Consider the following 18,283-nt stretch of genomic DNA (forward strand, 5'->3'; position numbering starts at 1 on the left):
GATGCACTGTAGGGCTTGGTTTATCCTGGGGGCCGATGGAAAAGCCCGAAAATCCCGACTCTGAATCTCCATTCCCAGGTACACAATGGATTGGGAGGGAATGAGTTGAGATTTCTCTATATTGACTAATAGACCTAGGTCTCTGATTAGATCTAAAGTCCAAGAGAGGTTCTCCAGACAACGACGACTCGTGGAGGCTCTCAACAGCCAGTCGTCTAGGTAGAGGGAGGCTCTGATGTTCGATAAGTGCAGGAATTTCGCTACATTCCTCATCAGATGAGTAAAGACCATAGGAGCTGTGCTTAGGCCAAAACACAGGGCTTGGAACTGATAGACAACCTTTCCGAAAACGAATCTCAGGAAAGGTTGGGAGTCTGGATGAATGGGAACGTGAAAGTATGCATCTTTCAAGTCCAATGAGACCATCCAGTCCTCCTGTCTGACCGCTGCTAAGACCGACTTGGTCGTCTCCATTGTGAACGTCTGCTTGGTGACATACTCGTTGAGAGAGCTGACGTCCAGCACCGGTCTCCAACCTCCTGTCTTTTTGGCCACAAGAAAGAGACGGTTGTAGAAGCCCGGGGATTGATGGTCCCGGACTATAACCACTGCCTTCTTCTGCACAAGTAGCGACACCTCCTGTTGCAATGCTAGCCTCTTGTCCTCTTCTTTGTAGTTGGGAGAGAGGTTGATGGGCGATGTGGTCAGAGGCGGTTTGAGGCAGAATGGAATCCTGTAACCGTACCTCAGCCAACTGACAGACTGTGCGTCTGCACCTCTCTTCTCCCAGGCTTGCCAGAAGATCTTGAGCCTGGCTCCTACTGTTGTCTGGAGAATCTGAGAGTCAGTGCTTTCCCTTAGATGTCCTGGGTCCTTTCTTAGACTTGCCCCTGTGAGAGTCTGGACGGGAGCTTCCTCGGCTGGGGGCTCTACCACGAAAGGGCGGTATGAACCTAGTGGCCGGGGTATCAGCCACTGGAGAGCGATAAGTCTTGGGGACAGAGGTGGTAACCTTAGACTTACGAGCCGATGAAGCTACAAGATCGTGCGTGTCCTTCTGTATCAGGGCAGCCGACAAGTCCTTAACTAGCTCCTCGGGAAAGAGGAACTTTGAGAGTGGAGCAAAAAGGAGCTGTGACCGCTGGCACGGTGTAATGCTGACTGAGAGGAAGGTACACAGTTGTTCCCTTTTCTTCAACACCCCTGATACAAATAACGACGCTAGCTCACCCGATCCATCCCTGATAGCCTTATCCATGCAGGACATAATTAACATGGCAGAGTCTTTGTCCGCAGGAGATGTTTTCTTGCTGAGGGCTCCCAGGCACCAGTCGAGAAAGTTGAACATTTCGAAAGCTCTGAACAACCCTTTCAGAAGATGATCCAGGTCTGAGAAGGTCCAACAAACCTTCGAGCGTCTCATCGCAGTCCTCCTAGGCGAGTCCACCAGACTTGAGAAGTCAGCCTGGGCAGAGGCAGGAACTCCCAAGCCTGGTGCTTCCCCTGTGGCATACCAAACGCAACCTTTCGATGCGAGCTTCGTTGGAGGGAACATGAAGGAAGTCTTGCCCAGGTGTTGTTTAGACTGAAGCCACTCCCCTAAGGTCCTTAAGGCCCTCTTGGAGGATCTAGCTAGGACAAGCTTAGTATAGCTCGACTTAGCTTGTTGCACGCCTAGCGAAAACTCAGATGGAGGAGAGCGGGGAACAGCAGAGACGAAGTGGTCAGGGTAAAGCTCCCTGAGTAGAGCCAAGACCTTTCTAAAATCAACAGACAATGGAGAAAGCTTAGACTCCTCCACGTCTGATGAGGGATCAAGATGTGCCTCCTCATCATCCGACACTTCATCAGCAGAAGGTAGCGAAGCAATAGGACCAGAATGCTGAACCGCAGAGTCAGAACGGGTAGGAACAACAACAGAGGTTTCCTCAACTTGAGGGAAAACCTGAGGTTCAGACTGCATAGGCTGAACAACAGTCGGAGCAGAAGGCAGGTGCAAGGGTGAAGGAGGTTGACTCCTAGCAAGAGTTGCACCCAAGGATTGCACCAGCTGAGCGGAGGACGGAGGCGGAGTAGTCCGTTCCTGTTCCTGAGAGATGAGTGGAGCATGAGAAGGTTGAGGCTGCGCAGAACAAGGTAAAGTTCTAGCAAGCTGAGGCTCCTGAGGCGCAAGTGCATGGTGTAGATGAGCTTGCCTAGATGAGGGTTGAACTCGGTGCAGCGCTGGTTGAGCAGACAGACTCACGGAGGGGAGAGGTTGTTGTACCCCAACCGAGAGTTGCACCACTGGTGGAGCAGCAAGGGGAGGAGGAGGACGAGTGTAACTCTCCTGATCCCAAAGCAAGGGTTGCCTTAAAGAAGGCTGAGGCTGAACAACACTGTGAACAGCAAACTCCGAAAGTGGTTCAACATCGTACGCCTGGCAGATGGTGCTGCGACCAGGCGGAGCAGGTGCAGGCTGGGCGAGCACAGGCGGAGCAGGTGCAGGCTGGGCGAGCACAGGTGCAGCGAGAACAGGTGGAGGGAGTGCAGGAGGTGCAGCACTCTCAGCCCGACACTCACGCATCAAGTCCGAAAGCTGAACTTGCATGGACTGAAGCAGGGTCCACTTGGGGTCGGCAGAAACGATAACAGACTGAGGTAAAGTCACAGTCGGGGTCTGTATAGGCAGAACCTTACTCCTCTTGGGCGGAGTACAGTCGACCGAAGACAGAGGCGAGTCGGAGCTGAGCCAATGACTGCAACCTGGCTGAGCACTCGCTGACTGAACTCTACGTTTAAGCGGTCTCGAGACCTGAGACCAACGTTTCTTCCCTGCATGAAGATCAGCGGACGAGAAGACGGGCTCAATCGTCTGCAGGTGGGAGTGACGGTCTAAGGAAGACACGCCCGCAACCACCGAGGATAATTCTGTGCGCCTAACAAGGCCTGTCGAACCCTTAAGCCCTTCGACATTGCTTCTCCCCTGGGCATGGGAGCTTGCAAGAGGTCCCGGACTGGGAGGACGACTGGCTCGCACAGAAAAATCCTCACGCACCACACTGGCACCACTAGCACTTGGCACTGCACAGACACTAGCACTCGTCACAGCACTGGCACTATTTCCACCCACTGCACTCTTGACCTTCAGTTCTTTAACCTCGGCCATCAGAGACTTATGGTCACTTACCACTGATTCTACTTTATCTCCTAAAGCCTGAATAGCACGCAAAACAGTTGACATATCAGGCGGAGGGCACACAGTAGGTTCGGGGGTAGCCACTACAGGGGTAGGAAAAGGTAGGGGATCATGAGGTGAGGAAAACATAGAAGAGTGAGAAGAACTTCTCCTAACTCTAGTTCTCTCTAACTTGGATGAATATTTTAAAAGACGTACAAAATCCAATTCCGAAAGTCCGGCGCACTCCTCACACCGATTTTCTAAAAGACAGGGCCTGTCCCTACAGTCAGAACAAGCGGTGTGAGGATCTACCGAGACCTTCGGAATACGCCTATTGCAAGACCTACATCGTCTATGGGAGGGAGCTTGCGAAACGTCAGACATCTTGTTTCAAAGAGTAAGTCAAAGGGTGATCCAAAACAAGCAAAAATTCATTAACCGTTAATCAGAGTTTATATAAAAGCTAACTAGCTAATATAAAAAGGATTCCAGTATGCGACAGCCGTTAATCTAAGAGAATACTTCACCAAATATCCATGAATAAACTTGAAGACCATGAGCGTATCCCAGAACGTCTAGCCGGAAGCACGACAGAGGAATAATTGAGGAGGTGTCAACAACAAATGATTGAGTACCTGGCCACAGGTGGCGCTGGTAAGTACACCCCCTTCTAGTATTGTGATAGCTGGCGTATCCCTCCATAGAATTCTGTCGGGCAACGGAGTTGACAGCTACATGATTATCGGGTAAGTTTAATATTGAAAATTTGAAGCTACAAGGGGGGAAATAATTACACAACCTACTAACTAAAAAAAGTATCAGGTGATAAAGCTAGCCCTGATATTGATACACTGGTGCACAAGAAGCAGTCTCAACCTTCTCACTAATTCAATTTTGAAGTAGAAGAATAAACAAAAGTCCTTTCATTTTGCTACTAGCCGCTCTCCATATACTGATAAACAAATAGTTACAGAGTAAAATGGATAGAGAGTGGTTAGTAACAACTAACCTCATAGCTCTATGGCTATGCGGTTAGTTGTTACTAACCGCTCTCTATCCATTTTACTTTGTAACTATTTGTTTATCAGTATACAGGTATTTGTATAATGGAAAAGTAAATTAGTAAGTTGTCACAGTGTGTTTCAACTACTCTTTCCCTCATACACATGAAAGGGGAAATCTGGAGGGTTGCACTGGTGCAGGGGGGAAATGACAGGAAAAAGGTTGGGAACCACTGGTATATTGCATCATCAATATTTTTCAATATACAGTACATGCTTATACAGTAGCTCAATAACAGAAGATGTAACAAATTTGGTCTATCAGATACCATGAAATATGGATCGGATAACTAAAAATACATTCTCAAATACAAAATCAAAGAACTAGAGGTTATGCTATTCAGGTATTATACACTAATATCGATTTATTAATCACATTTAATAAACCTTGGACAATTAGACTAGGATAATTGACCACTTTCATTTACTGTATTTACTTGATGCTCTAACTCTCTAGGATGATTAGCGAGTATACATCCCTATATTCATTCATTTCTACTAGTATTACTAGCTAAGGTACAACCCTAGTAGGAAAAGCAGGATGTTATAAGCCCAAGGGCCCTAACAGGAAAAACAGCCCAGTGAGGAAAGAAAACAAACAGATAGAATAGTGTGCCTGAGTGTACCTTCATGCAAGAGAACTCTAACCCCAAAAAGTGGAAGACCATGGTACAGAGACTATGGTCCTCTCCAAGACTAGAGAACAATGGTTTGTTTTTGGAATGTACTTTTCCTAGAAGAGCTGCTTACCATAGCTAAAGAGTCTCTTCTACCCTTACCAAGAGGAAAGTAGCCACTGAACAATTGCAGTGCAGTAGTTAACCCCTTTAGTGAAGAACAATTTTTCAGTTATCTTAGAAGAACATCTGTAAAGAATAGACCAGACTATTCTATGTATTTGTAGGCAAAAATAAAAAAAAAAATGAGCCTCTAGTGTTAGCATCTCAACAGGTGGTTCTTCATAGGGCTGGTACAAAATATTTATTCTTCAGGTAGAGGTACATACTGGACCAACCTTCTTAAAAAAGTTGGACAGGAAGAAGGAAAGAGATCTGTTTAAAAGGGCCAAAAGTAGAAGACTGAAAAATGCAGCTAAGTGTTTATGGGATACCTTCAAAAAACATTTAGCCCTGCCTACAGTATGTCAAGTAAGGCAACCTGTAGCCACGATCGTATGGCCGTGGAGGATAATTTCCTTGTTAATGCAACATTCTTACTGTGCTTAAATGCAGGCCTCTCTTATATAATAAAATATAGTGAAAAATTAGTTATATCACAAATCAATAATAGCACTGTAGGGGATGAAAGGATATTGGTAATAATACAGTTAATATACTCAATTTTATCAAAGGTGATAACTTGGTTATCTATACTCCACAGTCATGCTTCTATCAACAATATGACAAATGAAATGCTTTTTGTTTTCATATACCATAGAGATAATTCTGTCTATTAACCAAATATATAAATATATCTTCTCAAGACTCATCAAGTATATCTATACAAATTTGATCACCTGGTCGAGATATATGCATTGACATAACTACTAAACCTTGGTTATTTAAAAACAACTTTATCATCTAATAGAACTAGAAATTTTTACCGTATACATTATATAAAATCACAGTTATCTTATAACTAAAGTACTGTAACTAAACGACCATCAACTAACAACCATGAAAACTGTACAGTAATGTTGTAGGAGAGGGAGGAGACAGCTTAATGTACTACATGGACTATATAAAAAACATGACAAATTCGAAGATAATTTGTATTTTTCCTAACCATACAAACCTTAGCTATTTACATTGGGTTTACCTTTTAGCGTAGCTGAAATGGCGAGCCATTAGAATTTAACGAGGGTGTAATACCCCCGCGCTAGTTAGCAGGGGGGTAGGGGAGTGGTAGCTAGCTACCCCTCCCCCCCTCACACACAGGTGAATGCTCCACTTTCACTTAGAGGTAGGACTTGTCTTGGGGGACAGGGCTGGCGGGCAAATATATGTAAATAGCTAAGGTTTGTATGGTTAGGAAAAATACAAATTATCTTCGAATTTGTCATTTGTTCCGTAACCGAAATACAAACCACGCTATTTACATTGGGTGACTTACCCCTTAGGAAGGGTAGAAAGTCCCCACCCATACTGGCTTTGGCTTTACCCGGGGACTCAGAATCCGAGTGAGTCGCACTCGAGAAAAGGAGTCCCTGCACCTCACAAGTTCCTTGCTCCGCAAGGAACCGTGTGGCCTACATAAGCTTGTGTGTGGAGGAAGAAGTGTGACCCGTCCTAGGCAGTTGACCTGGAGTTCCAGAAGGAACCCTGGGTTAGGACGTTCCCAATACCACCTCGTCAGGGTATGGGGGACGCGACAGTATTGACTCAATACTCGGAACACAAGGAAGCATGGTTTACCTGCAGAGGTTCGAGGTCAGCTATGCAGAGACCAGGATGCTGCTTCCCAGTAGAGGGGAAAATGAAGAAAGAAGTAAGGGCCAGACATACTTCTTTCGTTCATGCAGACTAAAACCTGATAACAATGCCCTCAACCTTCTGCTACCTGTCCAAAAAGGATACTGAGGTTAGACCAGCTGTTGTGTAGCCACCACAGAGCGATAGAAACGTATCGAAACTACTGTGGGTCACGCCCTGCAGGAAGCGGGCTGCGAAGGCCATTAGACGCTTCCAGACTCCAGCTTGTAGCACCTGCGTCACAGAGTAGTATTACTCGAAGGCGAGGGACGTTGCGATGTATCCGACATCGTGTTGTAGGGCGACGTGACAGGGAGGGTCTGGATTCAGGTCAAGATGAATGTCCTTGAGTCCGAGCTGAAGAGGTATACTGGTGACTCTCCCCCGTGTCCTTCTTGTGCTCCCAACCCGGCTGCACGTGAGGACAAACTGCAGCTGTTCCCAAAGCTAACCTCTCGATTCCTTTACTGGTAACAAGGAGAAGGTTTTGGGACATCAGATATAGAATGGTGACTCGAAATCTTGAAGGAATTGGACCGAAGGCCGGGACCCCAAGATTCTGAGTCTAGCAAACAACTCAGGAGCGAACCTAAATGTTGCCTTCCCCCATTCCTTATAAAGGGCGGAGTCGTACGAGACCAAGAAGATTGCTTACACACTGGCCGCGGCCAGAGTGAGCAGGAGACCCAAGACGGAATACGATCAGAGGCCTGACGTAAAGGGTCTTGAGAAGATCTCTTAAGGGACTAAAAAGTCCGAGCCATGCTCCATGTTGGAGGCCTCACTCTGACTAGGGCAGGGACGTTCGCAGCTTCGCATGAGCAAGGAAAGGTCCAGCGGCAAGGAAAAAGTTATTCCTTTAAGCCTGAAGGTCAGGGAAAGGCTGAGCGACAGGCTTCATTGCTGAGAGCGGAAAGGAGTTTCCCCCCGCCGAAAGGCAATAAGTTCGTTATTGCTGGAGAAGAGGCCTCAAGGGAAGAGGTATATCTCCCACGACACCAACCACCGAAGACTCTCCACTTCGCCTGGAAGACCCCTGCGGATGACTATCGCAGATGACGCGACATCCGTCCCGCGACTGTAGCGGGTTGTCTCTTCTTGAGGAGAAGGCGTAGTGTCTCCAGGCATGAAGCCGAAGCGACGCCCCGGCTCGTGAAAGATGTTGCAGTGTGGTTGTTCGAGTAGCCTGTGCTGTGGGAGAAGCTCTCCCGGGAGTTCCGTCAGGGGAAGCAGAGGGTCTGGAAACCGTTCTGCGTATAGTCCCAGTGGAGCTCTCAGGGCCATTGAAAGGTTGACAGACAACCTGGTCTTGTTGAGACCCATTCTCAACAGACAACAAAGGAGGGAAGACGCAGGCGTCGATGTTGTCCCACCATCACCGGAATGCATCTTGCCAGAGTCTCGGGGTCTGAGACTGGGGGAAAGAACAGCGGAAGCTTGAGGTTCCAAGCTGTCGCGATCAGGTCCCCCAGGCCAGGACTTGCTGGTTACTCAAGGCCAAAGACCCCCAGGTACACTCTCTCTACGAGGCTCTGCTCGGATAGTCGGAGAGAACATTCCTCTGCCCGGAATGAGAGAGCCGATGGTGGTATTGAGAGGATCTCAAATCATCTCAGTATCTCTACTGCAAGATGCGAAGGTATGAAAATGCGTCCCCTGCTGGTTAGAACACGCCAGTACCATGAAGTCGACGTGCACGGGGCGACTCAGCAGGAGCTGTAGGATCTGTAGAGGGGCCAAACTACGGCCCCTAAGCCTGCCTGAATGATGGAGAGGTATCCTTCAGGTCCTGACCATAGGCCTGGACCGGAACATGCCCCCCCCCACCCGTTTTCTTTGACGAGTCCGGGAACAGCTTCAAAAATGTGGGGATAGGACGAGAATATCCACTCCCATCAAGAGGTTCCATAGGTCAACACCCATTGCAGGTCTAATCGTTCCGCTGGTCCCATAGGGGCCAGAAAGTCCGGTTAATCGTTGCTTTGAAACCACCGGAACTTGGGCCGCCCCACAGGGAACTTATCCTGAGGCGACCGTTCGGAACTTTAGACGGGTCAATGAGGAAAAGAGAACTAGGAAACGTTCCAAGGTAGGGCTGAAAGCTCTGCTTGACTGAGAACAGGTACTGCGACTCTGTTCAGCCTTGCCACAGTCAACTGAAGGGAAGGCTCGGAGGAGGCGGCAACAGAATCTGGCGTCCCCAGGCGGTCACCCATCCAAGTACCGACCAGACCCGACGTTGCTTAACCTCGCTGGACGGACAAGAAGCAGGGTTTCCAACGTGGTAAGGCCGTTGACTCAATATCATGGCTAGATACTCCAGATGTTGAGGCAGAAGAAGAGAAGGCTCCTAGCAAAATACCATGAACCCCCATTCATGGTAAGCCTCCGGAAGCTTGTCCCGGCGCTGAAGAAAGTCGAACCCGAGCCTACCGGAGTCGACCAGACCTCCAAAAGGCGAAGGAGGCGTAAGCCTACACCTGAGCGGCCATGAGGAAAGCAGGGAGAGTTCTCTGGGGAAAAACCTGCGATGCCACGGCGGGATCGCCACACTGCATCTTAAGCAGGAATACCTGTAGTCTAGGCTGAATTCCACGAGCTTCCTGGAAGATGGATGGAATGGAAACTGAAAGTACCCGTCCTTCCAATCCAGGGCCTAAGGAGTCCTGTCGCCTCGTTACCAGTCTGATCGATTCTGCTGTTCTACACTGGACGAAGTTTGTTCGACAAACTTGATCAGAGCTGAGAGGTCGACTACGGAACTCCCGTCTCAGATACTTCCTTACAAGAAAAGATCGACTGAAGAAGCCGGGGGGTGAAGCCGTCGATGATCCTATGGAGGACCTTCTCCTAAGGCATGGATCATTCTGCCCAAACGGGCAAACTCTTGCCGACCCTATGGCATAGAGGTTCAGAGACACTGAATTCGCTGACAGAGACGGCAGGCGCGATATCCTTGGCTGATCACAGAGATCGTGCAGGAATGGGCATCGGGAAGCTGTCATCCGGATGAGTAACCTTAGGCATCCTCCCAGCATGAAACCTGCAAGGGGGGGGGGGGGGGGTGCCAATTCTAGAGTTCGTGAACTCTGCCGCTCCCTCTAGGACTATGCCCCCCCCCGGTAGAGCCTCCCATGCCACCTGTTCCTGACAGGAGGGAACTGCTATTGGACACCTTGTCTCAGTTGTCGTAGCCAGTCCGATAACTTAGGCCGACGTGGCTGAAAGAAAGAGGCGCTGGAGCCCTGCAGGGTCTGGAAGAAAGCGCCTTGGAGGAGTGAAAACGGAAGTCGACTTCCTCCGCACAACCACTGTCTATGTCTCTGTCCTTGGGCACAAACAAACTCTTCTCAAGGATGGAAGGGTGTCTGAGGTTGTCGACATCCATGGATGAGACACCCGAAAGGAAGCCCTCGGTCATTGAGTCCAGATGGTCCAACATCGAGCTTGCCCGCAAGTTCGAAACTTGACGACGAAACGCCAAGGTGCTTGAGCCCGAGAGGAGGAAAGTACCCATAACCTTCCTGTAGCTTCCTTGAACAAAACCTCGGGTCGCAACCGAGGAGGGAAAGGACCTGGTAAGCCCCTTTCACGAGATGGAGAAGAGGAAGGGGTAAACCAGTCACCCCTTGGCCGATGGAGAAATCTCGAACGGAAAGCCCCCTGGCAAAACCCTTCCAGGGAATGACGGGGAAGGGCTAACCCAGGTTCTGGAAAGAAGAATGTTACTCAGACCTCCCTGAAGATTCTTCCTGCTCTAGCATGTGCCATGCTCTGCGTTTACGGGGTGAGGCCGTGTTCTGGAAATACGCTCCAGAAGACTCGCCAGGCTGGCCATGCTGCGAAACCTCAACGGGAATCACGGTCGCAATCACCCTGGCGCTCGCGCGAAGGTAAATCAATGGTTTGCGCGTGGGCGAACGTGGAAGCGCCCATGCGCGGGCACGCAGGAACGCAAACGAAGGTGAGCGAAGGAGCGCAGAAGGAGGGCGAGCATGGTAGGAAGGGCGAGAGCTGGTGGTCGGCGAGCGATAACCCATAAGCGAGCAATGGATAATGCAAGAATTAAGCTGACGTTCACGCGATGAAACACCGTCGGTCCGCGCGATAGAACACCGTCCGTCCGCGCGACGAAACACTGTCGGTCCGCGCGACAGAACACCGTCCGTCCGCGCGACGAAACACCGTCCGTCCGCGCGACGAAAACCGTCCGTCCGCGCGATGGAATACCATTGGTTCGCGCGCGGGCGAACATTGGGGTGCATGTGCGCGGTTGCGCATGAGCGTAAGCGTGCAGGCACGTGGGCGTGTGGTCGCACGGGCACGTAGGCGTGTGGACGCGCAGGCACGTGGGCGCGCGGGTGAGCGCAGGCGGTCGGGAGACCGATGACGCATAGGCGCGCGATGGCGCGTTCTGGCGAGCGATAGCCCGTAGGAGAGTGAAGGCGTGTCGGCAAGCGACGGCGCGTCGGCAAGCGACGGCGCGTCGGCAAGCGACGGCGCGTTGGCGAGCGGTGGTGCGTTAACAAAACGCTAGCGCGCAGGTAAAGAATCACGCGGGTGCGTAGGCGATTGCCAACGCGAGAGACTACTGATTGTTAGCGCGCATCGCGCTAACAGAAGACGCGCAGGTGCATCAGGAAGGTGAGCGCTGAAGCAAGCTGTTAATCAGGCGATCCTAGACGGTCAGAAAACCGTTGGCGCCCATTGGTGCGTGGCAAAAAAGGGCGCGCAGATGTGCATTGGCGATTGAAGAAAGCTGGCGCACAGAAGGACAGAAGTAAAGGTGAGCGCTGGCGAGCTGGAGGAAGATCTACGGCAAGACTCAGCTACCGGAGATCGTGGTCCACAGCAGGCGAGCGCTAGATCGCTACTGATGGTGTCTAGGGGAACTGACACGAGTGGCAGATCGATGGCGATCGTTGACGCGTAGGAGATCGCTGACGAGCAGGTGAACGTTGACGCGTCTATGGTCGCTGGCGAGCTGGTGATCGCTGGCGAGCAGAAGGCAACGCGTGGAAGCCTGTGCGTAGAAGAAGAGTCCTTTTCCAAGACCTGAACCGAAGTTCTAGATCGCGAGGGCGAACGTGGGCGCACAGGGCGCGTAACAGGAACCAACAGGAACAGCAGAGATGATCATCATGAGAGCGCTGACGAACAGGAAAGCGCTGGCGAACAGGAGAGCGCTAGCGATCAGGAAAGCGCTGATGAGCAGAAGAGCGCCTGAGCGCTAACACTGAGCAGGAGCAGGAGAGCGCCTGTGCGCTAACACTGAGCAGGAGAGAACACAGCAGAAGGGCGCGCAGGGGAATCCTGACACGCAAGGGAAGAGCCCCCGTGGGAGGCAACCCTTTGCCTCGAAGGGATTGTTGTCCGTCGGGAGACTGATGTCCGTCAGAAGACCGTTGTCTGTCCGCCGGGAGACTGATGTCCGTCGGAGGACCGTTGTCCGTCGGGAAGACCGTTGCCCGTCGGAAGACGAGGTCAGACTGCTGTCCATCTGCACCAGGGGCGGAAGATCAAGAAGAAGGAGTTGTAGGCTGCATACGGAGATTCAAAAAGGTGCCTCTTAGCACCCTTATAGGGAGATGGGAGGCCCTTACGACGAGGCGGACGGTGAGCCTTACGGCGAAGGAGGCCAACAGCAACAACAGCAGAAGAATCCTCCGAAGAGGAGTCTCTATGAGTGTACTCTCTCGCGAACGAAAGAAAAACACTTCGTAGAAGAGACTGGTCAGCCAGTGACCTAAAAGGAGCAATCCTCCGAAGAGGGGCTCCTGCAGTTGCCCAGCCCCTTGAGCGAAACTGCAGGTGCGACGGCTCAGCACCAAGACCATAGTCGCACGAAAAAAAAGGCAAGAGAACAACCCCCCAAAAGGGGAAAAACTCAAGCCTGGACAGGAAAAACTTCCCTCGGAAGGAAAGTTACCCACCCAAGGAGGCGAGCCTCCTGAGAGTTCTAAAATGAACTGGAGAGCTGTCAATCGTCACGGGAGTACTTCCAGAAGAAGGAGACACGCCCGACGAAAATCCATAGGGGAGGCAGCAACAGCCGAATCCCCAGGCCTCAACAAGACAGCTCACACCGTTGCCATATTACAGAAACGAACTAGATCGGTAACTGTAAAAAAATAAAACAAAAATCATTAGTACACATTCATTCCCCCAGGAAGGATCCGAAGAGGAATCCCGAGGGAAAGGAACACAAGAATTACACAACAGGCACGTGCCCTCACAACCACTTACACTCACGGAAGGAGAGCTGTAACCAACACAGAATTATAACAATTATAATTATGTAACTATGTAATTATGTAATTTAAAAAATGAATGAACACTAAAGAAAGAACGAAAACCCCGAAAGGAATCGTTCTACAAAGCTGAAAAATCAACAAATACAATTAGATTCATAAACTAATTGAGACAAAACGTACGGCGTAGCAACCCCCCCCACACGGGAAGGAAGCTACAAAAGGCGTAGTAACGTAGTAAAAGGGTGAACGACCTCAAGAGAGAGAGAGAGAGAGAGAGAAAGACAGAAGTCAAACTCGATCGCGACCCATAAAATTACACCATGGTGGCCTAAACTGCCGAGGGCTCCACACAAGCACAAACTCTGAAAAGGAAACTTACTGATTTCTATACTCAAATATATACATAAACATGAGAAAATGTTTACATATATATTGAGTAAAAGAAAAGTAAGTGATTAAGTAAAGACAAAACAACAATAACAACAACAATGGCTGCCAAGCAAGGACAAAGACAGAGACGTCTGTCCATGTCCGAGCCAAAAGTGAAAGTGGAGCATTCACCTGTGTGTGAGGAGGGGGGGGGGGGGGGGAGGGGTAGCTAGCTACCACTCCCCTACCCTCCCGCTAACTAGCGCAGGGGTATCACACCCTCGTTAAATTCTAATGGCTCGCCATTTCAACTACGCTAGAAGGTAAACCCAATGTAAATAGCGTGGTTTGTATTTCGGTTACGGAACAAATAAAATTTTATTAGCGACTTTTACAAGTTAAAAACCATTGCCTTTCTGGAGCCAAGCAACTGCAGTACCCTTAGGTATGATGACAGAGTTCTCTAAATGGGAAGACCACTAACTATTTAAGGGTGCACATCTAAAAGGACAAATTCGTAAATAATTTGTATTTTTCCTTAACTAATACAAACCCGGAGTTATTTATTATGGATATTCTTTCGGCAAAGCTTGAACGTAGCCAATTGGACTTTTTGGTGCGAGGTGGCAACCCTACCCAAACATTGGGTAGGGGGTGGCTAGGGGTACCAGCCACCTGTGTATATACTCGATGAATAGTGAACTGGTCACTTTTTCTCTTTGGCTTTGAGAGAGCGGTTGTCTCCTCTTTCTCCTCCTCAAGGCTGCCATAGACATAGACGAACATTGTTGTTCACGCTCATTTTACGCTAAAATGGGCTACTCCTTACAGTATTCCTTGTGTGACACAATGTAGACTGTATAATATTCAAGGTTATTTCTAGCATACCTACATCCCAGCTGCATTAGAGTACTTTCTCCATTCAACTTTTTACCTGTTTCCTCTTCATTTACCATCAAACTTTACACTACTCAAAATTGTGACTCTTATTCAAGAGTTAATTCTTTTGATTGACCCCTACAAGAGTCTGGAAAAGTAACTCAGTACATCAACAGTCTTATTTCAGTAAGTTTCAATAACAACAGAATGCAAGATAGCTTAGAAACGTATAACTGAACAGAAAGGAAATACAGTTAAAAAAGGTTAATACAACTGAAGTACTGTGGGTAAGACTGGTTGGGACAAGAGCCAAGATCCAGAAATTCACTTTGATGGCTAGTGAATTCGATGAATGATTTTGAAATGAGCAAGTTGAAAAAGCAGGAATAGCCGTTTGATTAAGCCATATGCAACAACATGAACAGGACTGGGAAAAATTGCTGAGACAGAGAAAGAAGAGAGTGGACTGAGAGTGCACGAGACAGTGCTCACTGGACTTAATTGACAACAACCACAACCCAAAGTGGGTGTACTCTTCCTGAAAGCTTGTTATCAATAGAACTGGAGATCCTTTTAAAGAAGAGCCAAAGAGGAGGATACCAGGAGAGAGAGAAAAAAGTCGGGATATCTTCAAGAGAAAAATACCCAAGACTTCCTCTACTATATCCAGACAGTTCCCCTTGGGAGGATGGCCACCCCAGGCAAGGAGAAGCCTCAAAGCAGGAGTATCTCTGAAAGTCATAGTTTTCAGCTAAGCCTGTTAACATGGAAGAGAAACGTCACTCTTCAACCACGGCTGAGATCAAAGAGAAGGTGTGAGTGAGCAAGGGGGACGGCTTCTCCCGCTACCACTGCTATCAACCACAATTGTTGTTGACACTGCGTTAAAAGTTCTATAGTCGTATGACAGCTGGCGCTGAGCTCTTCTCCTATGTAAAGAACGTAAGCTTTGTATTTTGCATAGGAACAAATTATTGTTTCACAACTTACTGCATGACTATCCTCTAACTTGATAAGTTTTTATATATTTTCTATTACAAGTGAGAAAATCTTTATCACATATTTGTACTGTATGCAATATCATCTTCAACTATATTCTCATATACTTAAATATGAACCAAGTTTGAAGTCTCTGTGACAACGATGTCCAAACTTGTGGCTGATTACGTGAACTGGCTACTTTGCTTGACTGTGACCTTGACCTTTGACCCCGACCTTCCAAATTTCATCATTTCCAGCTTTTTACATAAGAGTTAATCCCTGCAAGTTTCGTTACTCTGGGATTAAAAATGTGGCCAGGAAGCTGTTTGCAGACACACACAAACAGAGGGTAAAACATAACCTCCTTCCAACTTTGTTGGTGGAGGTAATAATAATGCCCTCTGACAGTAAAAACCTCTCATATTTTGTCAATTGTTTCACAGCATAATGACAGCGTCTCAGAAAGATGAAACCTGCTCAAATGTTTAGAAAGACATTAACTTTATGGAAGACAGCCTGTGAATAGTGGTTTTCACACGCCCCTGTTGTATACACGACACCCACAAGGTGATCGCGCGAGGGTAGTAACCTCTGCATTCCATGCTTTTATCTTTCTCTAGTATATTTGGAAGATTTATATTAGAAAAGTGTAAAGGACTTCTTTCACCGGCCATCACAGGTCTCTTCCCAGAAATAGATTTTTCCTGCGTCAAAATCCCTTCAACTTTCTTATATGTCCAGAATCATTTAAGCATTTTAATAAAGACAAAATATTGTAAACTTTCCCCTGCAAAACTAAACAAAAATTGATGTCAAACGACTTCTTAATCACCTTACAATAGCAAATTTTCTCATTAGGTCAATAAAGGTGAAAGCTGTGGTGCAGCCAGTAATTTTACTCTTCTGAAATCATTCTTAACATTGTAAAGGTTGTGCAGTAAGTGCAAGTTGTGGTGAAGCCAATGAATTTAGCCTTCTGGAAGTGTTCTAAAAAATGTAAGGCCAAGCAGTAAGTGCATGTGGTGGTGCAGTCTGTAATTCTAGTCTTCTGGAAGGATTGTAAATGCTAAACCTGAAAAGCAAATCTTATTTGTAAAGAATACTGGATTCTTCTGACATGCAATGTTTACCTACCTATGAACTTCTTGGATAATGCAGCCATGCTTCTTATCATAAGGTCACTTTTGCAGACGTTCCTGTAATGATAAAAAGAATGAACTATAAAATATGAATATAAAATATTCTAAAAATATATAAGGGTGAAAAGGTATCATATAAAAAATAAACGCAAAAGTATCACAAACCAGTGCTTCTTTTGTAAATGAAGCAAAACTTCAAAGTGGTTTTAAAAGACAGTTCATCCATTACCATGATTTTTTTAAGAAAAATCAACATAAGATGTCAATTTTTTTACCAAATTATGGTAGCATTTACAACTAAAATATGATTTTTTTTACAAAAAATAGAATTTCAATAATAAAATACATTTCGACACTTATCTGGAAGCCGCATAACTAATATCAATAAAGTATGAGCTTCTCAACATTCATCATCTCCTCCTACCTCATTGACGCAAAGAGCCTCGGTTAGATTTCGGGGAATGGTTTTACTACAGTTACGGATGGAAAAGGCTTTTATACTAAAAACCAGGTGTTTTCTTTAGAAAAACATTCGTTTTCTTTAGAAAAACATTCGTTTTCTTTAAAAAACATTCGTTTTCTTTAGAAAAACATTCGTTTTCTTTAGAAAAACATTCGTTTTCTTCGAAAATGACACTTATTTTCACTGCAAATGAAAACTTAACTATCTAAGAAATAATAATCGATGGGGTTAGCGTGGGTAGCTCAGCTTGTACTGCTTGCCAGTATATAGGAGCTTAATGTTTTTCATAATCTGAGAGCGAAGCGAGCGCACGGTGGAGCAGAAATCATCTTTCTAAAAAAAAATATCCCCGTTATTAGATGGTCTAACGGGTTTTTGGTTTATTTGCTGTTGAAATAAAGGTCATATTCAGAGAAAACACATTATTTACTATAGGATAAACTACTTTTTTCTGATCAAAATGTTGTTCCGTCCATAACTATAAATTTGCCAGGGGAACTTCAAGCAGTGGTGTTATTGTGTTTGGTTCCCTTTTAGAATGTGGTTTTTTAGGATAGCATTTGGTATCTGAAATTGGCCAAAATTTGAAAAATATGGGTTTCTACAATTATTTGCATTAGAACATTGGGGCGTTTGTATATCAGCAGCCAGTCCCTCCCGCGTGGATTAAAAATGGACATCAACTAAACTAAACTTTTCCCTCCTAACCTAACCTACAAGCTGTGTCTTTACCTACTTCCTTAACGGGGGGGGGGGGGGGGTAACACACCTCCTTACTTAACCGTAACCATGCATACAGGGGCTGCTATCATACATACACCCCAGAACAGTTCCAAGCACCAATAAATATACCAGGAATACTCATTTTCTTCCGTAACAATATCGTGGTTATGTAAATATTTACCAAAATCTTTATTACTAAACCGATCAGTCCCAAGTACACAAAGCTCTATGGGTGTATGTACGATAGCGGCTACCTATATGTATGATGACGGCTAACTTATAATACGGCAGTGTAAAGGGGGTAAAGCGGTGCCCGTTAGGTAAGGACACGGCTTGTAGCTTAGGTTTTGTGGGAGGGGAAAGTTTAGGTTAGTTGATGTCCATTTTTAATCAATGCGCGAGGAACTGGCCGCTGATATACAAAGGCTCCAAGTGTTATTGGCGTACTCATAATTATAGGTATTTTGGGAGCCGCCAGTTCCTCCCGAGTGGATTAAAAATGGACATCAACTAACTTAAACTTTACACCCTAACATAACCTACAAGCCGTGTCCTTACCTAATACCTTACAAAGGGGCTAACACCCCAATGCTACCCCCCTTACACTGCCGTATTATAAGTTAGCCGTAATCATACAGAACAGGTGGCCGCTATTATACATACACCCCCATGGATTGTAGGTTATGTTGGGGGGGAGGGTAGTTAGTTGATGTCCATTTTTAAGGCTCCTGGCTCCAAAAATACCTAAACCTATAAATACACCAAAAGACATATTTTTATTCA

General features: G+C 47.0%; 1 protein-coding gene and 1 pseudogene across 5 annotated transcripts in view; both read right to left on the reverse strand.

Moving 5' to 3' along the window:
- LOC137629791 (deoxyribonuclease TATDN1-like) overlaps positions 1 to 18,283 on the reverse strand; it is a 92,316-nt gene that overhangs the window by 73,738 nt on the left and 295 nt on the right. For all 5 annotated transcript variants that reach the window (XM_068361451.1, XM_068361459.1, XM_068361465.1 and 2 more), the window contains exon 2: positions 16,310 to 16,371. In XM_068361451.1, coding sequence (XP_068217552.1) covers positions 16,310 to 16,349 — 40 coding nt within the window. In that variant the 5' untranslated portion in view covers positions 16,350 to 16,371. The remainder of the gene's footprint in view (positions 1 to 16,309; positions 16,372 to 18,283) is intronic.
- LOC137630276 (5S ribosomal RNA) lies at positions 8,872 to 8,990 on the reverse strand (annotated as a pseudogene).

Source organism: Palaemon carinicauda, chromosome 2 (assembly GCF_036898095.1).
Source record: "Palaemon carinicauda isolate YSFRI2023 chromosome 2, ASM3689809v2, whole genome shotgun sequence".
NCBI classification, from domain to species: Eukaryota; Metazoa; Arthropoda; class Malacostraca; order Decapoda; family Palaemonidae; genus Palaemon; species Palaemon carinicauda.